General features: G+C 38.5%; 1 protein-coding gene across 1 annotated transcript in view; it reads left to right on the top strand.

Annotated features, from left to right (window-relative positions):
* The window catches only part of Birc6 (baculoviral IAP repeat-containing 6), a 193,433-nt gene that overhangs the window by 142,829 nt on the left and 30,605 nt on the right, over window positions 1-19,999 (top strand). Inside the window, 8 exon segments of the mRNA NM_001170596.3 lie at window positions 670-837; window positions 1,692-1,865; window positions 4,266-4,462; window positions 6,879-7,179; window positions 8,716-8,933; window positions 11,245-11,409; window positions 13,243-13,411; window positions 18,598-18,811. Coding sequence (NP_001164067.1) covers window positions 670-837; window positions 1,692-1,865; window positions 4,266-4,462; window positions 6,879-7,179; window positions 8,716-8,933; window positions 11,245-11,409; window positions 13,243-13,411; window positions 18,598-18,811 — 1,606 coding nt within the window.

The following is a 19,999-nucleotide window of genomic DNA, read 5'->3' as shown; positions in this document are numbered from 1 at the left end:
CGTTTATGAATAGTGTACATACTGAACTTTATTTTGATAAAGGGACCTTATCACAACATGAGTTATACCTGACAAAATCCACTGGGACAAGTACTTTTGTGTAACATCCTTTAAGCATGTTATAACTAAAGTAAAAATAATTTCTGGTTTTCATTTATACTGTTTTCATTACATAAAACATTTAAAAGTTTAAATGTTTTAAAAATAAATTTCTAGTATTGTATTTGGAAAAAAAATATTATCAAGGGTGACTGTTAGTTTTGTAGGTTTTGTTTTTCACAGTTTTGAGATTTAATAAAAGTACACAGTAAGCAGAGGATGAGAGAGTGTAAACTCAAGCTTGCCCCTTGATCAGGATAGTGCTGTATTTGGCCTCCTTATCCTAAATCAACATGAGGTCTCGGATGCCAATTTTCCACAACTATTTTTGCTTAAATAGCCATGTATATCTAATAATTGATGGCAGCTCACAATATTCTTATTTTCTTGGCAATTATAGATGGAAAGCCAAAATTATTTATGGCATGCCTGAAAGGTCAGGTAGAATCGGAAGCGTGGCTACTAGATTAATGACTTGGTCTGAGGAATGCCTAGTTTATTAAGACTTGGAGAAATCTTTGCTTCCTATCTTAGCTAGAAAAAAAAACCTTACCGTTTATCATCTTTTAGGGCTGAAATCACAGTCTAAACGTGCTGTGTCATCTACACCACCTCGCCCACCATCCAGGAGGGGAAGAGCAATTCCTGATAAAATAGGGAGTACGTCCTCAAGTGCAGACACTGCTAACAAAATCATCACCGTCCCTGTGTTTCATCTGTTTCACAGACTCTTGGCAGGTAACATTCATGCTGAGGAAACATCAGAGTAATTCTGAAACATAGCAATCATGTGTTTGATCTCTTGCTTTGTGTGAGATAAATGAGGTCCTCCTGAGGATTTTTCGTACACATTTCCTTCTAGGAAGAAATAAAGTGCACAAAGAATAATCTTTTTAATGTCTGTTTCAGTGGCATGAAGTTACTGGGTTGTTTTTTTTTTTTTATCACTTTTATATCTTCTTACCCTTGGTTTGAGCACAGATGATAAGGTGGGGGGAGAAGTAGCATCAGATAAGTTTTGTAGGTATAATTCTAGCCAAGGATTTCAAGAAAGAGCATTGGTAATTAACATATTCTTTGCAGATAAAATCCTTTGACCGATGCTTTTCATTTGTAAGTGCGATATTCATTATTCTGTGCCATACTCTTATTGCCGAGGATTGCTTGAGTGGTACTCTGTCTTAACTTCATATCCTAAGTCTACTGTGTCTCTTTGTAGATAGTGTTTAATTATTATACTTAGGTAGCGGTAGGAACTGCAGTCAGATGGGCCCCATATCTTAAAATATTTGTTACCTAAGCCTCTATGAAAATATTTGCAAATGTTAGATTTTAGAATATCTGTTCTTTCATTTGTTTGACCTTGGTATCATGTAGATATTTTTCTGGGTATTAATATATATGTGTGTTAGAAACAGTTTGACTTTTATAGACTTTCCAAGAAGTAATTTTAAACTTTTTTGAAAAAATAGGTATATTTCCCATACTCTTGCCCCTGATTTAGTAAAAATGATGGATTAATTAACAAAATAAAGCCAAGTAAAAATGTGTCCCTCTTAGATTTTATTTTAACTTATGTAATTTTTTTTTAGGTCAGCCATTGCCAGCAGAAATGACACTTGCCCAGCTTTTAACTCTCCTTTATGACCGAAAACTTCCTCAAGGTTACCGTTCAATAGATCTTACTGTTAAATTGGGATCAAAAGTCATTACAGATCCAAGTTTGTCAAAAACAGATTCTTTCAAAAGACTACACCCTGAAAAAGGTAGGTACTTGACAGTCCTGTAAGTGTTGCAGTCATTGTTGACAAGGTGGTTCAGTCAGTAAAGCATTTGATGTGCAAGCATAAACATCATTTTGATCTTCAGCATTCACATAATAAAGCTGAGTGGGATGGCTTCTGCTGCTTTAATCCCAGCGCTGGGAGCTGGACCAGCCTTAGCATTCACCAGATAGTCTACCTACTCTAATTGGTTGAGTTCTGGGATTTAAAGAGAAACCCTGTCCTCAAGAAAGTGTGGTCAGTGGCATCTATGAGTGACAGCCAAGGTTGACCTTTCCTAATACGCATTTCAAGGTACCCTCCTCCCCAACACCCACACACATACATAACAGAACAGCTTATTAGTCTGTTAGGTCAAAGGCAGTGGTTTCGCTCGCTGTCATTAAGCTAATGACTCAAGTTAAAATTGACCAGTTATATCAACTACATGGTACCTTTTTGTCAGTGATTTGAGTTACTTATAAATTTTGAAACTCAGCTATTTCAATTTGGAAAGTATTAATTCATCTTAGATCATCACTGCAGATGGGTATATGTGGTTTCCTTTCTAACTTTTTTGAGAATTACATAGTTACCATTTTATAATCAATTTATACTTTTTTTAAAGATTTATTTATTTTATGCATATAAGTACACTGTTCCTGTCTTCAGACACACCAGAAGAAGGCATCAGATCCCATTACAGATGGTGTGAGCCACCAGGTGGTTGCTGGGAATTGAACTTAGGACCTCTGGAAGAGCAGTCAGTGCTCTTAACCACTGAGCCATCTCTCTAGCCCTCAGTTTATAATCTTTTTTTTTTTTCTTTTTCTCCTTTTTTTCTATTTTTCGGAGCTGGGGACCGAACCCAGGGCCTTGCGCTTGCCAGGCAAGCGCTCTACCACTGAGCTAAATCCCCAACCCCGTCAGTTTATAATCTTAACTTGTAATTTACTAGTCCTTTATATTGAATTGCTTTCAAAGCTCGTACAGATTTTCTGTATCTATAAAGAGGGTCATATGTTTTATCCTGTTTCACTTGTATAGTTTATTACATAATTTTACATGTGCATGCTTTAAATGTTACTTCTTTATACAGGAGCAGGACAAAGTGTGTGTTTAATCAGTGGGCTGGTTCTAATTTTTCAGTGCATAAATGCTGAATAAATATCTCATGTTGTCAACATTTGATCACATTTAAAGTTTATATTTTTCTCATTAAAGTTCAGTTCTTTTGTTGTATTCTTTAGTAAATCTTAGTATATTTTCTTTAATCAAAGTTTCAACACGATGATTTGTAACTTTCTTAATTCTTGTCCATAAATTTTCTTTAACTTCTTTTTTAAATTTTATGTGTATGAATGTTTTGCCTGCCTATGTGTTTGTGCACGATTCATGTGCCTAGTTCCTGAGGAGGTCAGAGAATGGAGTCCAGTGCTCTGCAGTTAGTTACAGACTATTGGCCGTCATGAGCATGCTGGGAACGAGACTTCGATTCCCCCACAGGAGCAGCAAGTGCTTCTAATCCCTGAACCATGTCTCCAGCCATTTCCCTTCTCGTCTTCCTTAGTGTTGCAGGGTCTAGTGATTGTTTGAGCACACTATCCTTTTTGTTTACCACATAAGTAACTTAACGGTAAACCAAAATTGCATAATTGTCAGTTTTTAGTAAGAAAAGTCATTGTCGTTCACTTTTCCTAATTATATTGGGTATCATTTACGTACATTTATGCAAGGAGTCTTTTGGGTGGTCTTTTAGGAAACAATACATCTTAGAACTCTGTGCTATACAATTGTGTTCTCAAATTTCAGTTTACTTACAAATCACCTATCGAGTCAAGTTTTAAAATGTGGGTTTATTTTAATTTAAAGGATCTTGGGTGGAACTTGAAATTTTTTATTCCTTTTTATTTAATCTTTTTATTTTTCTACTCCAGATTTTATTCCCCTCCTGGTCCACACTCTTGACTGTTCCACATCCCATACCTTCTCCCTGCCCTTCTGTCCCCACCCCATCAGACCTCTAAACCCCTGGGGCCTCCAGCTCCAGTCTCTTGAGGGTTAGGTGCATTGGGTCTGACTTAACCTAAATACTGATGATACTTATGTTTTTATGTTGTTAGTTTTACTTCAAAAATTTCTTATCACAGTGCCTGTGTGTGTGTGTGTGTGACAACATGCACATGATAGTCAGAGGACAACCTTGAGGACCAAGCCTCCTTTCACTGTGAATCCCTGGGGTTTAACTCAGGTTAGGCTTACACAGCAAGTTCTCCTTTAAGTAGCTGCGTATCTTGCCACTCTTGCTCTTTCTTTCTGTACAGTATATGTTCTTATAAGTGAAAGCATATTTATACGTACATACATTGTTTCTTACATTCTGAGTTTTTGTGTATTATATAGATCATGGAGAGTTAATTGGTAGCTGTCCAGAAGATGAGGCTCTTACTCCGAGCGATGAGTGCATGGATGGAGTATTGGATGAGTCTTTGCTGGAAACCTGTCCCATTCAGTCACCATTACAGGTTTTTGCAGGAATGGGTGGACTGGCTCTTATTGCAGAGAGATTGCCCATGCTCTATCCAGAAGTGATTCAGCAGGTAAGCTAAGCCTCCAACCATCATGTGCATCATGGCATAGTGAGATTTTCTGTTCTTTAACATACTTGCAATAAACTTTTAGGAATGTTCTTGGCCTTATAATCTTTGATCACTGAATATGTCACAGTTTGGTTTATATAGTATATATGAGGATCAGCTGGGAATAAGGAACCTCATTTCATTATGGCTTTTTCTTGATGTTAATGCTATAGTCATCAAAGCGACATTCTCTGTGTGTGTCTTGGATGTAATATTGATTGTGGTGGTTATTGTAAATGAGCGAGTAAAATAATAGTGGATGACTGAAATTATGCCTTACTTAACTTCTATCTGTTCTTTTTGATACCATTTCTAGTGTAGATAGTTTTAGTCATCAACTTAGCCCACAACAATGTTTATCCTGTTCCTGTCATTTGACGTGTATGTACTTTTCATATTCTTTTATGTTAATGGACAGTTTTGCCAGTTGTCTCTGGAATGAATGTTCTTTAGGAACACAGGGACAATTCTGGTGGGTACCCTGGCGTATACCTGTAATTTCAGCACTTGAGAGCTGTGGGCAGAATGCCAACTTGAGGTCATTTTTGGGCTACAGATAGCAAGACCTTTTCTCAAAAAAAGAAACAAAAACTACTATATTTTCCTTTTGCATGGTTTGAAATATGGTCTATAACAGTGGTTCTCAACCTATGGGTTGTATAACTTTTCGGGGTTGCATATCAGATATTTACAATTCATAAAGGTAGAAAATGTTTAGTTATGAAATAGCAACAAAATAACTTTATGGTGGGAGTCACTACAATAGGAGGAACTATTTTAAAGCGTCACAGCATTAGGAAGGCTGAGAGCCATGGGTCTAGCGTCTACATCTAAACTGTATGTTGCATTGTATTGTCTTGTCTCTGCAGTCAACTTTATAATCATTCTTGATGTTTTAAAGGGCTCAGAATGGATGTTTCAATATGGAAACTCACTCATATATGCATATGAGTATATATGGATTTCTAAGATTTGCTAGGGAAAGTCTGCATTCCAGGCACAATCTTCTTCTTCTTCTTCTTCTTCTTCTTCTTCTTCTTCTTCTTTTTTTTTTTTTTTTTTCTTTTCTTTTTTTCGGAGCTGGGGACCAAACCCAGGGCCCTTGTGCTTGCTAGGCAAGCGCTTTACCACTGAGCTAAATCCCCAACCCCCACAATCTTTTTTTATAGTGAAAATTTTACTTCCATAAAGTTGAAGGGCAGCCTAAGAAATGTCCAGAAAGATTAGAATGACATGTTGTACTAGAAAGTGGGCGAAATTCTTAGAGAGACGCAAACGATGTTGAAAGGATGCAGAAGACTGCTTGAAGGAGAATCTTGTTACCAAATATGATTGCACTAGGCCTTCAAAATAAGTAGACTTTAGTAACTAGTAGAATAAAATAGAAAGCAAACTGATATTCTGTGGGTAATTGGGAAGAAAGAAATACTTTCCTAATATTTCAGCACCCGGTAATATACAAAGAGTGACAGAGTCAGAAAGTTACCCTTGCTGACCACTGTAGCTATGGTTTCAAGGAAGTGTCTTTCTTCTTCTTCCTTTGTTGAGGGGAGGGGTATTATAATGTATTGCCTCATTTCTCTCTCTCTCTTTTTTTTCTTCAACTCTCTCATATACCCCTTCTTGCTCTCTTTCAAATTCATGGCCTTTTTTTCAGTTATTGTTATTATATACGTGTGGGTGTGTTTGTGTTTGTATGTGTATGTTCCTAAAACCATAAATATAACTTGCTCAGTCTGTACAGTTTCACTTGTTTGCTTGCTTTCTAATCTTGGATAACTATTTAGTATGCTCTTCCCTAGGGAAGACTGTTTCTCCTGCTCTCAGTATTCCTTAGTGGCCTACAGTTTCTGTGTAGGACTGAGACCTCACATGCCATCCTCTACCCATTTTGCTGTGTCTGTTGGTGTTGTCCTTAGTCAGCTCTCGTTTGGGCAGTCATGTTGGTGAGACATTGTGGGTGTAGCTTCTGACATTTTGAGAATCTCACAGCAAACTCCCTGATGATCTGAATCCAGCTCCTAGGACATGCCATGTTCTTGTGGCTTCTAATAAAAACACAGCATTCCCTTACACAGATAGTCATGCATATAACTATTTTAAAAGGGTCTGGATGTCATTGCACATGTCTCTGGCTGTAGATGTAAGCGGATCTTTTGAGTTCTAGGTCAGCCAGAGCTACATAGAAAAATAAACTCATTAACAAAATACAGTACTAGCATGAGGGAGTTCTGACATAGATGCACCTGGTAGATACTACCGGGCTCAGGGTGTCATAGCCTTCTCGGTATTTGTTACTTCACTTTTAAAACGTGAAGAGTTCATCTGAAGCCCAGTATTGAACCATGAAAATAGGTAAACTTCTCTTTTTCTCCAGGTGAGTGCTCCAGTGGTAGCATCCACCACTCAGGAAAAGCCAAAGGATAGTGATCAGTTTGAATGGGTGACCATAGAACAATCAGGCGAACTGGTTTATGAAGCTCCAGAAACTATTGCAGCCGAGCCTCCCCCTGTTAAGTCAGCGGTGCAAGCCACTTCTCCCATACCTGCCCATTCTTTGGCTGCTTTTGGATTATTTCTTCGTCTTCCGGGCTATGCCGAAGTGCTCCTGAAAGAGAGAAAACACGCCCAGTGCCTTCTTCGATTGGTATTGGGAGTTACAGATGATGGAGAAGGCAGTAAGTGTTTAAAGTTACTACTTAAATTTGTCAACACATACACAAATAGGTTTGATAAATTTGTCTAGATTATTTTCTGTTCTTACCTATTTGTTTCATAGTAAAGCTGTTTACATGGTTATCATTGTTTAAATATAGTAATGCTAAGCATTGCACATTCAGTTTATACACTGCATGCTGAGTATGCAGTTTATATAAGTGACATTGGATAATGTGATCAGTATGTAGGGCTATCTTCTAGTCACTGTAGTAGGATGTATGAGAACATACTGACTCTGACAGGTTAGAGGTTTGGAGCTGAGAATTACTGGAGTCTCAGAGGTGTGAGGCTGTTTCTTTACAGATGTAGAAGTGTGAAGTGAAGCTGTATGGCAGTTCCAGGTAGTGCTCTGAAGAATAGGCAGAATTTAATTTCGGGAGAGTATTTCAGAGTTGCAAGCATTGTTTAGAGGCTCAGTTTATGAGACAGGACGAGTTAGCTCATTAAAAATGTCTATGAAAGGCACTTCCAAAAAGTTGTGATGGTGGCACAATGTTTGTAATCCCACAGTTCAAGAGTTCAGTAGCAGAAGGATCAGGATTTCAAAACTGCCCTTGACTGTGTGCTGAGTTCAGTGATAGCCTGGACTACAGGAGAGTCTGTGTAAAGGAGCAATAAACGTGCTTCCTTTAAGAAAAGTTGTTACAGGAAACAGGTTTTAGAGTGTTTGAAAGACTATTCATATGTGCAACAAGGCCAAAGTCCAATCTCTTGCACTACAGAAACAAAACAAGGAAATGGAGAAAAGCAAAAGGCAGAAGTCTAAGCAGTATTTTGAACAAAGAGGAGAGAGCTAAAATTATATATTATGTTATAAAGCTATATAATAAACACAAACTTACAGTGATTGTTCTTATGTGACACTGTTACTTACTGTACTCAGAGGTTGGCTGATCACAGTTGAAGTAGGATAGTAGTAGTTGGCTTTCATTTGGATTCCTCTTAACGGCTCACTCAGTGACCATTTTACTGCCATCATAAGCAGCAGAGGGGAAAGAATGTCTTTGTGCTACCTTAGATTGCACACAGTAAGTGCAAGGAATGGCTGTTGGGATGCTTAACTGCACTGTTGTGCAAAAGAAAATATTTTTGCTTGTTATTGTTCATAGGAAAACCACTTGAAAGGATGGATACCTTTCTGATAGATGGTTGTAAGAAAATTCTTCTCCCTTGGCATACTTTTTATCCCAGTATTGAGGAGGTAGAGGCAAAGACAAGCAGCTCTTTATGAATTGGAGGCCATCCTGGGCTAGAGAACCTTATCTTTTAAAATAACAAAATTAGATTTCATTTCACATTTAGTTCATAATATTTTTGTTGCCATTGATAGCCGTTATGTATCTGTAAAGTTTCAGGGTTTGTCTTACAATGAGCCTGCTTTTTAATAAATTTAATGATAAAACTTGCTTTGTCATTACTACTTGTGACCCTATTTGTATAGGTGCTTATTAATTTCAAGTGTCTTTAATTTTATCCCTCCTCCCTTTCTTTCAAAGGTCACATTCTGCAATCTCCATCAGCCAATGTGCTTCCAACCCTTCCTTTCCACGTTCTTCGCAGCTTGTTTAGTGCTACTCCCTTGACGACTGATGACGGTGTGCTTCTGCGTCGGATGGCATTGGAAATTGGAGCATTGCACCTAATTCTTGTCTGTCTCTCAGCTCTGAGCCATCATGCACCACGAGTTCCAAACTCTAGCCTTAACCAAACTGAGGTAGGTTTCATTCAAATTCTTTTAGGTCACTGGTTCTCAACCTTTCTAATGCTATGACCCTTTAATACAATTCCTCATGTTGTTACAACCCCCAACCATAAAGTAATTTTTACTGCTACTTCATAAGTGTTATTTTACTACTGTTAGGAATAGTATATAAATATCTGTTTTCCAACCTTTGGTCTTAGGTGACCTCTGTGAAGGGCTTGTCAAACCCTCAAAGGGTCATGAGGTTAGGCTTATGAAAGACTGAACTTATTTGATGAGAGTATAAACTCCAAATTTCAGAATTTAGATTTCTATTTTATAGTTTCTATGGGACATCTGAAAGAGAAACTATCCCTTGTTTTCTCTGCTACCCTCCTAAGAAAAATCAGATTTACCCACCAGTTTAAGAAAAGGACAGTGGAGCTGCAGAGATGGCTTAGTGGTTAAGAACACTTGTTGATCTTGCAAAGGACCCAGCACCCACATTGTGGTTTATAGTCATCTATAACTCCACTTCCTGGGGATCCAGTACTCTCTTCAGACTTCTGGAGCCATGATGCCATACATGGAGGCAAAATACTCACATGTAAAATAAAAAACAAATAGATTTTTAAAAATAGAAAATAAGGGGGTTGGGGATTTAGCTCAGTGGTAGAGTGCTTGCCTAGCAAGCTCGAGGCCCTGGGTTTGGTCCCCAGCTCCTAAAAAAAGAAGAGAAAGAAAAAAAAAATAGAAAATAAGAAGTGGATAGTTAGAGCCTTCCCACGTGTGGGATATGTTGGCATCTTCTTCTCACTTCAGACAATCATGTTCTTGAGTGGTAAGTTTTATATATATATATATATATATATATATATATTTATATATTTACATATATATGTATACATACATATATATGTATACATATATATGTATACATACATATATATGTATACATACACACACACACACACACACACACACACACACACTATAGTAAGAGCCTCCCAAAATGCATGTGCATAAGCAAAAATAATCCTTATTTAAAATTCATTTGCTTGTGTGTATATAAAAGTTTGAAAATGTTTTCCAGTACAATATATGAGATTTGTGTACAAATACTGTTTCTAGTGTTGGGAGGTACCTACCAGTAAAGTCTTTGCAAGCTTAAAGACCCGAGTTGGCATCCTCAAAATCCAAGTTGAAAAAGATGGATGAGGGGCTGGAAAGAAGGCTCAGAGGTTAAAAGTACTGTCTATTCTTCTAGAGGTCCTGAGTTCAATTCCCAACAACCACATGGTGGCTCACAACCATCTGTAATGAGATACTGATGCCCTCTTCTGGTGTGTCTGAAGACAGCTACAGAGTACTTATATATATATAAAAAAATAAATCTTTAAAAATAAAAAAGCTAGGGGTTGGGGATTTAGCTCAGTGGTAGAGCGCTTAAGGCCCTGGGTTCAGTCCCCAGCTCCAAAAAAAAGAAAAGAAAAGAAATAAATAAAAAAGCTAGATGAGTTCACATTCACCTTTAATCCCAGTGCTCAGGAAGTCAGACATTCTAGCCAAATTAAGGCCCAGGCTCAGTGAGAGACCTTGTCTCTAAAATGAGATGGAGCATTGAGAATGCTTCATGTTCACTTTGATCTTCTTGTGCAAAAGTGTTTGTATTACAGGGTACCGTGTAACGTCCTAACCCATAAACCCCATTCATTGTAATCAGATCACAGTGATTAGTAGGTTTATCACCTTAAACAGTTATTCAAAACTCTTGGGTTAATGCTAACTTAAGTCTTTCTGTCCTACTGCAAAATCACACTTACTTGTGTACATACACACACACACACACACACACACACACACCTGTTAAGAGGTTTTTTGTTTTGTTTTAATCAAAAACATTAGGAGGCTAGCCTGGAGAGGTTTATGCATGTTATTCAGAGGTTAGGAGGATAAGGCAGAGGGCTGTTGTTTGCTCAGGGCCAGCCTTGGCTACACTACGACCCTGTCTCAAAACCAAAGCAAAGCACAAAAACAACCCATAAACAAGGACAAACAAAAACCCAACAAAGAAAATGACCTAATGAGATGGCCAGGAAAAAAGGAGCTCTCCAGGGCCTACATAGTAGAAGGAAAGAGACCACAGGCTGACCTCTGCTAGCATGCTGACTATTACTGATAGATATGTAAAGATAAGCAAAGGAGTGTCACAGTAATTACTCTTCAATTTTTTGATGAATGGCCAAATTGATTTTTATATTGTTAATCTGTTGGACAGTCCCAGTGATAATTTTTTTGAAAATCAAATAAAACCAAACACTAGTAATTTTCTTTTCCTTAAAAGCCACAGGTGTCAAATTCTCATAACCCTACGTCAACAGAAGAACAGCAGCTGTATTGGGCCAAAGGAACTGGCTTTGGTACTGGTTCTACAGCATCAGGATGGGATGTGGAACAAGCCTTAACCAAACAGAGGCTAGAAGAGGAGCATGTGACCTGTCTTTTACAGGTATGTTTGTGAGTTTGTTAGTAGTAGTATTGATGACTTAACTCAGTTCATTAAGTATGTTTTCTTTTTTGTTGTTGTTGAGATGTTTCATATTTTCTAGGCTAGCCTTGAACTCCGATCCTCCTTTCTTTACCTTCAAGGGCAATCATGCAGATGTGCCCCAGCATTCTTTTTTTTTTTTTTTTTTTTTTTTTTTTGGTTCTTTTTTTCGGAGCTGGGGACCGAACCCAGGGCCTTCCGCTTGCTAGGCAAGCGCTCTACCACTGAGCTAAATCCCCAACCCCGTGCCCCAGCATTCTTATGCTTGCTTTTGTTTTCTTCTCCAATCTATGGCTTAAAGAATGGTCACCTCAGAGGAAAGTGAGTGGATACAATTATCCTTTGATTTCAAGATGGTGTCTACCTGCTAGTTAGCCCTTTGTTTTAACATAGAACCTTTGCCCTCCTATGTTTAAAATCCAGTGTTCATATTTCGTTCTGCACTGGGACTTCACACATGCTATGCACACACTTAGCCACTAAACTGCACCTATAGCTCCCTTTCAGTTTTCTTGTTCAAACTGCTCTATAGTGATTCCAGAATCAAGCAAGTTGAAAGTAGGAGGGGACAGCTTTATATCATAGAAACAAATAGCAGCTAACTAAAATTGCCACCATTTTGAAGTGTTATTTTCCACAGGTTTTTTTTTTTTTTTTTTTAAAGATTTATTTACTTCACATATGAGTATAGTGTAGCTGTCTTCAGACAGACCAGAAGAGGGCATCAGATCCCATTACAGATGGTTGTGAGCCACCATGTACTTGCTGGGAATTGAACTCAGGACCTCTGGAATAGCAGTCAGTGCTATTAACTGCTGAGCCATCTCTCAAGCCCCTATTTTCCACAGTTTTAAGATGGCATGTTTATTCTAGTTCAGAATTCTAAGATTCCAGCACTGAATCTATTCAGTGAAACTGAACACTGAGGACTTGGAATGTAGCTTAGTGGAGTGTTTGCCTAGCATTCATGGAACCCCTAGATTCAGTCCTCAGTACTGCAGAAAACTGAAAATGCTGGCATGTCTGTAACCTCAGACCTGAGGAGTTGAGAGACAGGAGATCAGAAGTTCAAGGCCATGGTAAACTATATAGCAGAATGGAGGCCAGATGAGCTACTTGAGTCCCTCAAAAAAAAAGGAAGGAAGGAAGGAAGGGAGGGAGGGAGGGAGGGAGGGAGGGAGGGAGAGAGAGAGAGAGAGAGAGAGAGAGAGAGAGAGAGAGAGAGAGAGAGAGGAGAGAGAGAGAGAGAGAGAGAGAGAGAAAGAAAGAAATCCAAAGGAAGTGATAACAGTGTTTGAGTTTCTGTTGGTGGTCTAGTCACTGTTCACTAGCTCTATTGCTTGTCTATCCTTAGATGGCTTCTCTTTTAGTCACATGAGGAGAACACTGTGTGAGTAACCCTCAGCAGAACAGCCCCTTCTCTTCTGAAAAGTTAAGTGGAAATGTCCTATTTTAGCCAGGTTTGATGACTCAGTCCTATAATCCCAGCACACAAAGTTTAGGGCCTGAAGATCACTCAAAAATCCAAGACCACCCTCTAGGTTGGAAAACCCAATCTCGAGGTTTGCCAGGGCCTTAAAGGAAAAAGCCGTCTCCAAAATAAAAAGTATAAATCAGACTGTATTATATGAGAAAAAATTTTATTCTGTTAAAAATAAGTCTTCAAACTTTAGAGTATCAGACATTGGTTAAGTAAAAAATTGATGTTCTTGAGTGTGCTGAGATCAAGCGTGTAATTATGAAATACATCATGAGGTATGTAAAGCTGAACCCCAGTTTATTGTCTGTATTTAGGTTCTTGCGAGCTACATAAACCCCATGAGCAGCGCTGTAAATGGGGAAGCCCAGGTCTCTCCTGAGAGCCGCGCGCAGAACAGCAGTGCTCTGCCCTCTGTGCTTCTGGAGCTTCTCAGTCAGTCGTGCCTCATCCCGGCCATGTCCTCCTACCTACGCAATGACTCTGGTAAGACACTCCTTGCGATATTCTGGTGCCAATGCCGCAGAATTCTGGGAAGTATACAATTATACACAATTATAACTTGAAAAGAAGTTAATGAAAAGTTAAGTCTGTGATACTTCCTAATAGTGTAACGTTTTTAAAATTAGATTAAAGTTTCCATCGTCACTTAGCCTTGTCAATGTGCAACTGATCAAGGGTTGTTTTGTAACACACGTGACTATAATGGACATTCATATTATTCACACCTTCCTTGTCTCATTCCTGTCTTCCTCACACTGCTCTCAGGTTTTCCCAAGTAGTCACTCTTCTACCTCCGTGTGTGTGTGTGTGTGTGTGTGTGTACACAAATGGACACATGTGCCAAGATCTACATGTGGAAGTCAGATCAGGATTCAGTTCTTCCCACCATGTAGGTCCCACATATCCAGCTCAGGTTTTCAGTGCTGTATCCATTACTCCTTCTCCCTTTGTGGCCTTTTGATTCTATTTCAGGGTACTTTCGGTTTGTACTTCCTTGATGGCTGATTAGTAATGCTGGTCATTTTGGCTTCCTGTTTGAAAGTATTGGTTCAGTTCATTTGTCTTTTTTGACTTTTTGGTATTTAATTTATCAGTTCTTTATATAGTCTTAGTATTAGCCTTGTATCAGAAGAACAGCTGAGATCATATTGTTAGGGGTAGCCACTATTAAGTTTGATGTTGTAATCTCTCTTGTGGTTCTTTTCCCTTGGGGTATAATAATGATTATGCTATTATTAGTGTGTGTGTGTGTGTGTGTGTGTGTGTGTGTGTGTGTGTTTGTGTGTTTGTGCACGCACACACAAAGTCCTGGCTATCCTAGAACTAGCTGTGTAGCCCAAGATGTCCTTGAACTCACTGAGATTTACCTGAATCATCTATTTTTATCACCATATGTTGTATGTATTTGTTGAATTATAATACTGAGCATAGTAAATAATAACATTAATAAGAAGGAATGATAAAAAGTCTAATGAAGAGAAAAAGTGGTTATTTTTGCTAGAAATTACTTAGAAGAATCTTGTATGAATATGTGTTCATGTTAACCTACACAATGTCAAAAATCTGTTGGCCAGAATCATCATTTTAACCATCAGGTAACATTTAATAAGCCTGTAGTTAGCACATTTGCCAGCAGATGGAGGTACAGTGTAATTTTTAGAAATGTTTAAGAACTTAGGTGTACTTACATTTTGAAAAACAATACTTTGTATCGCCTCCTCCAAAAAAATAATATAGTAAGTTGTATGGCACATTAAAATACTTGGTATTCGGGGCTGGGGATTTAGCTCAGTGGTAGAGCGCTTGCCTAGGAAGCACAAGGCCCTGGGTTCGGTCCCCAGCTCCGAAAAAAAAGAACCAAAAAAAAAAAAAAAATACTTGGTATTCACTTAGTGGGGCATGCTAACAACCCTTAAAGTATTAGAAAGCCTTTACCTTTTAGTGCTGTTTCAAAACATTTTAGCGATAAAAGAGAAATTAGGGTTATTCTAAGGTATTTGTGTTTATGGTCAGGAAACTGCAAAGGAAGTCTCCCCCCAGGGGCCAGAGTATGGGCTAATATCATGTGAAAATCTTTAGAGAAATGTATGACATCCACTTGTGAGGTTGAACTTTTGTTAAGATTTTTTAAATATTTTTTACTGGGGTTGGGGATTTAGCTCAGTGGTAGAGCGCTTGGGTTTGGTCCCCAGCTCCGAAAAAAAGAAAAGAAAAAAATATATATTTTTTTACTAGGATCTCACTCTGTAGGCCAGCCGCTCTCAGACTCAGTCCTTCTGCCTTAGCTTCCTTCATTCTGGGATAGCAGAATGTGTAACCATCCATGCCGACCTTGGGAGATATGCATATCACAGAAAGTGAAGTGTAGTAGGAGATTGGGGAATTAAGTTATGAGCAGAACTAGATTTTACTACAGTAGGGTTTGTTTTGTCTGTAACTTTACAGTAATGTTAGGTTCCTAGAACACTTGTGAGGCTCTTCCAGGCAGTTCAGTATTACCAGCCGTCTTCCTAGGAATGCTACATCTTTCATTGCTATAGCCACTTATCAAAGTGAGCAATTTAGCACTAGCTCAGTGGATACCATAGACTACCTCTGTGTCATTATTTTGTTTTCATGCCTGGTTTCTGTGTTGGTATCCAGTCTAGGGAGGGTAGCCTGTTGCGTATCCAGTCTAGGGTAGCCCGTTGTGTATCCAGTCTAGGATAGCCCACTGTGTATCCAGTCTAGGATAGCCCGTTGTATATCCAGTCTAGGGTAGCCTGTTGTGTATCCAGTCTAGGGTGGCCCGTTGTGTATCCAGTCTAGGATAGCCTGTTGTGTATAGTCATCACATTTCTTCATTGTCTTGTGATGTTTGTGAATACTTTTGTTTGTCATGATTACTACACTTGCCAAGAGAACTGCTTAGTTTCTCCAGGATTTTGGGAGATTCTTTTATCCTGACTAGAGTCGTGTTATGGGCTTGGAAAGAGAATACAAGAAAAATAGAAGTTACACACCCAAAGAAAAATGAATTCCCAGGAGCCAGTAATTGCCAATAGCGCTTCACCAGGGGTAAAGTCTCATCAGCCCCTCTCACATAAGTGCAGGAGTATTGAGTGACTAGCTCGTTCAGGTCACTGTTAACTGTTGTGGACTCCTCAGTACAGTGCCCACAGCTCACGCGTCTCCTCCCCATCTCTGCCTCTCACAGTCTTTCTTCTGTCCCTTTCATGGTGTTCTCTAGACCTCAGGAGAGTTAGTAAGGAGGTCCCATTTAGAACAATCCTGATTCTTACCGCTTTGGCGAGTGATGAATGTTCACATTGACTGCTGCCCACTACAAAAGGAAACTTCTCTGACCAAGATTGATAGCGGTGCTAATCTGTGGATAGGAACACAGTTCTTTTAAGATAGTTTGATAATGTATTTAGTTAGCAAAATAACAGTAGCAGATCCCTTTCAACCCCCAGGGCCATTCCTAGATTTTGACCAACTTTACAGAACCCACCACAAATTCTCCCCTGTGGAGCAGTCCTCAAGTCCAACTAAAAGCTAGTTGGTTATCCCCATAGCCATATGCCACTATTGAATCCATAGGCATGCCTTGTCTGGCAGGTTAGGGTCCACTGCTTTTCTTCCCCATTAAACTTCATAGTACCTTTGGCACTCTGAAAGCTACCTGGAAGGAATTTTTCAGATCAGTTCCATATTGATTTCTGTATATCATACAACTAAAGTTGGTTGTGTCTTCAGCATTAGCTATGATGGTCAACCAAGAAAATAGCCTTTGTTTCTGGGTGTGTGTGGGGGGGGGTTACTCTGACCAGTAACTTGTAAAGATGTATTCTTTCTTTTTTTTCTTTTTTTCGGAGCTGGGGACCGAACCCAGGGCCTTGCGCTTGCTAGGCAAGCGCTCTACCACTGAGCTAAATCCCCAACCTCGTAAAGATGTATTCTAAGCCTGCCACTAGTTTTTCATTTAATAATGTGTATCTTCTGGGTGAAGCATTGTTCACCCATGTAGTGTACTATGTTCAAACTTTGCCCTTTAAACTCATTATTATCACTATTACTATTATTATCATTATTATTGTTGTATTTTTTAAAATAGCTTACAAAGTAGTGTGTTTCCATAAGGGTTTTCTTATACATCTTTAGTTTTTATTAGCCCGCTATATATTCCTTTCTCTTCTCATTCTCCCACTCCCGTTCCTGCATAAGCCTTTCATCCCCAGAATTCAGATCCACAGCCACTGTGAATTCTGTTTCCCAAATACTCAAGTTTTCAAAAGTGGGAGACATTGCACATATGTTTGGGATAGAGGACAAATTTTCAGATAAGCAAAGAGTGGCAATCAAACTTTTATACTTATTGTCACTAGAGGGTGTAAAATGATGGCTCTTTTCCCCTCCTATAAACAGCAGTGTGTCCTGTACCCAACCTAGCTGACCTTGAGCTCACCATGTAGATTGAGAATGACTTTGAATACCCAGTCTCCTGCCTTGATATACAGAGCTAGAATATACCGTTACATCCCACTCTCCATTAATTTTATGGTCTCTGCCTCTGTCTCTGTCTGTCTGTCCGTCTGTCTGCCTGCCCCCACCCCCTCTGGGAAGGGTTATATCCTTGTTATAGTATGTGTATGGAGGTCAGAGGATAGCTTTATGGAGTAGATTTCTCCCCTTTCACATATGTATCAGTTTGGGATATCGAACTTGGGTCATCAGGCTTGTATCAGCAAGCACCTTTACCCACTGAGTCATCTCAAGGAGCCCAAGCTTCCCTGACCTGGAAATTGACTATGAACTATCCTCAGAACTAAGCCTCACCCCATCAGAACTGACATGATCCAGCCCCTTTCCCCTATAGTAACTGCCATAGAAAGACTAGGATTCTAAATGATAATACCTCATCCTCCCATGTCCATGCCCTGTGAAGACACTGAACAATTCTCCATCTAATTTCTATTCTCTCAGTTCTCTGTTATGGTTTTAATTTTCTGCATAAGAGTTAGAATACTTACCAGTGTCTCAAAATATTGTGAATGATTTGTCTTCATGTAGAATCATAAGGTTAGGAGCTTTTTGTTTTTATCACTGCTGATCTCAGGTTGACTAGCATCACTTTTCTAAAACTGAAGAATGGGTATTCAATAAATGATGTTAGAAAAAAGTTACCTCACATGAACCAAAGAAGTGAATTCCAGCTGGCATGGGCCACTAAATTTTACAACTTAGAAAAATTCTATTTTTTAGTACTTTGTGTATTAAGAAAAATTTCATTTGACATGTAGATATTAATTAAAAATATAGTATATTTTATGCTAAATTATGTTTATAGTATATTTAATGTTTATTTGTTGAAAAACTTTTAATAAGTTGTAGTGTTGTGATTGTTATATACATACTATGAGATTACATTGTTTCAACTTAAATGATAACAGTTGTCCTCATGCTGTACTGCCAGAGTGGCCTACTTAATCATTTTGTCTATAATGTAACAAGATAGTGATGAGTATCATAGCTGTTCCCCTACTCTGTATCTTTCTGATTTTCCTGAAATGGTGTGTTATAAGCATGTGTGCTGCTCCAGTCACCAGCAGGCAGGCCAGCATAGTCTTGCTGTTGGTGTTTATGTGGCATGCGTTCTTACTTACACTTTCTCCCTTTTCTCTGTGTAGTTCTGGACATGGCAAGACATGTGCCACTCTATCGAGCTCTGCTAGAATTGCTCCGGGCCATTGCTTCTTGTACATCTATGGTGCCGCTGTTGTTGCCTCTTTCTACAGAGAATGGGGAAGAAGAGGAAGAAGAACAGTCAGAATGTCAGACTTCTGTTGGTACATTATTAGCCAAAATGAAGACCTGTGTCGATACCTACACCAACCGCCTAAGGTACACCATGTTTGTTCCTTTAAACATTTGAAAAATAGTTCTGTTGATAGTTTTTAGCTTTTCTTCTTCTTTGACACATACTCTTTAAACATACACAGAAGCATACTAGTGCACACAAGTAGTATATCAAACTATAGGAATTGTATCCATTTATATCTTATACCTATGTACCTTTATCACACAGCTTATCAGAAACCCCCTTGAGTGATATTATAGGTATAGGTGATGAGTATTGCTAGATGCACCACAGTATGCCCACTGTCCAAAGAATGTTAAAGAATGTTCAGCACCAATGTCAGAAACACCTATTCTTATTTCTAAGTCCATACTAAAGGTGCCGGATTTTACTTTGCAAATACAGTTTTGAAGGTTATATAAGCCTGAACTGGTAAAATCTTAGTATCTAGTATGTGTGTGTGTGTGTGTGTGTGTGTGTGTGTGTGTGTGTGTGTGTGTATATATATATATATTACTTGTCATTTAGATACATGGATACATGGTTGTAATTTATGTCATAATCTTTCCTAGAAGTCAGAAGATAAATCATGATTCGTTGGAGTTACAGTGAGGCTAATTACTTATGAAACAGAATTATTTTTAATTCAATTTTGGTCAAAGTTCTGTTTTGAACTAATAATCTAGAAAATCTTTCTTTCCTTTTTACGGAGTCGATTTTCCTTACAGATGACCTGGTTCTGGTTTTAAAAGCACGTATAACATTGATGCCAAGTACTATATTTCCTTTTACTCAGTTGTTTTGGAAGAGTCTACAATTTAGATATTACCAGTTTAAATAATGCCTCTCAGTTGTTGCCAAATAACTAGTTCAGGAACTTTTTACATATTCCTGTTTGGCTCAGTGTGCAACACATCTCTGCGGGAGCTGATACAAATGCTATAAGTTCAGTCAGGAGTCATGACAGGTACACATTGCTATGTGTGAAGCCAAAAAAGGCAACAAAGAGAGACTTTTTTGTTTTTGCTTTTGTTGTTGTTAAAGATGAAGGTTCATGCTATTCTTCTCATTTGGAAAGGAAGTTAGTTGTAAAGGTCCGTTCTTGCTGTTAAATTTCTGTTGTAGAGAAGAAAATAATGTTGTGTTGGTTCTATTCTGTTCTGTTCTGTTCTCCCCTCTATTTCCAGTCTTTGACTGGAGTCTCGGAAGACAGTGTAGTTCTGTTAAAATAG

Source organism: Rattus norvegicus, chromosome 6 (genome assembly GCF_036323735.1).
Source record: "Rattus norvegicus strain BN/NHsdMcwi chromosome 6, GRCr8, whole genome shotgun sequence".
NCBI lineage: Eukaryota > Metazoa > Chordata > Mammalia > Rodentia > Muridae > Rattus > Rattus norvegicus.
Note: the sequence above shows the minus strand (reverse complement) of the source record. Positions and strands in the feature narration are given on the sequence as shown.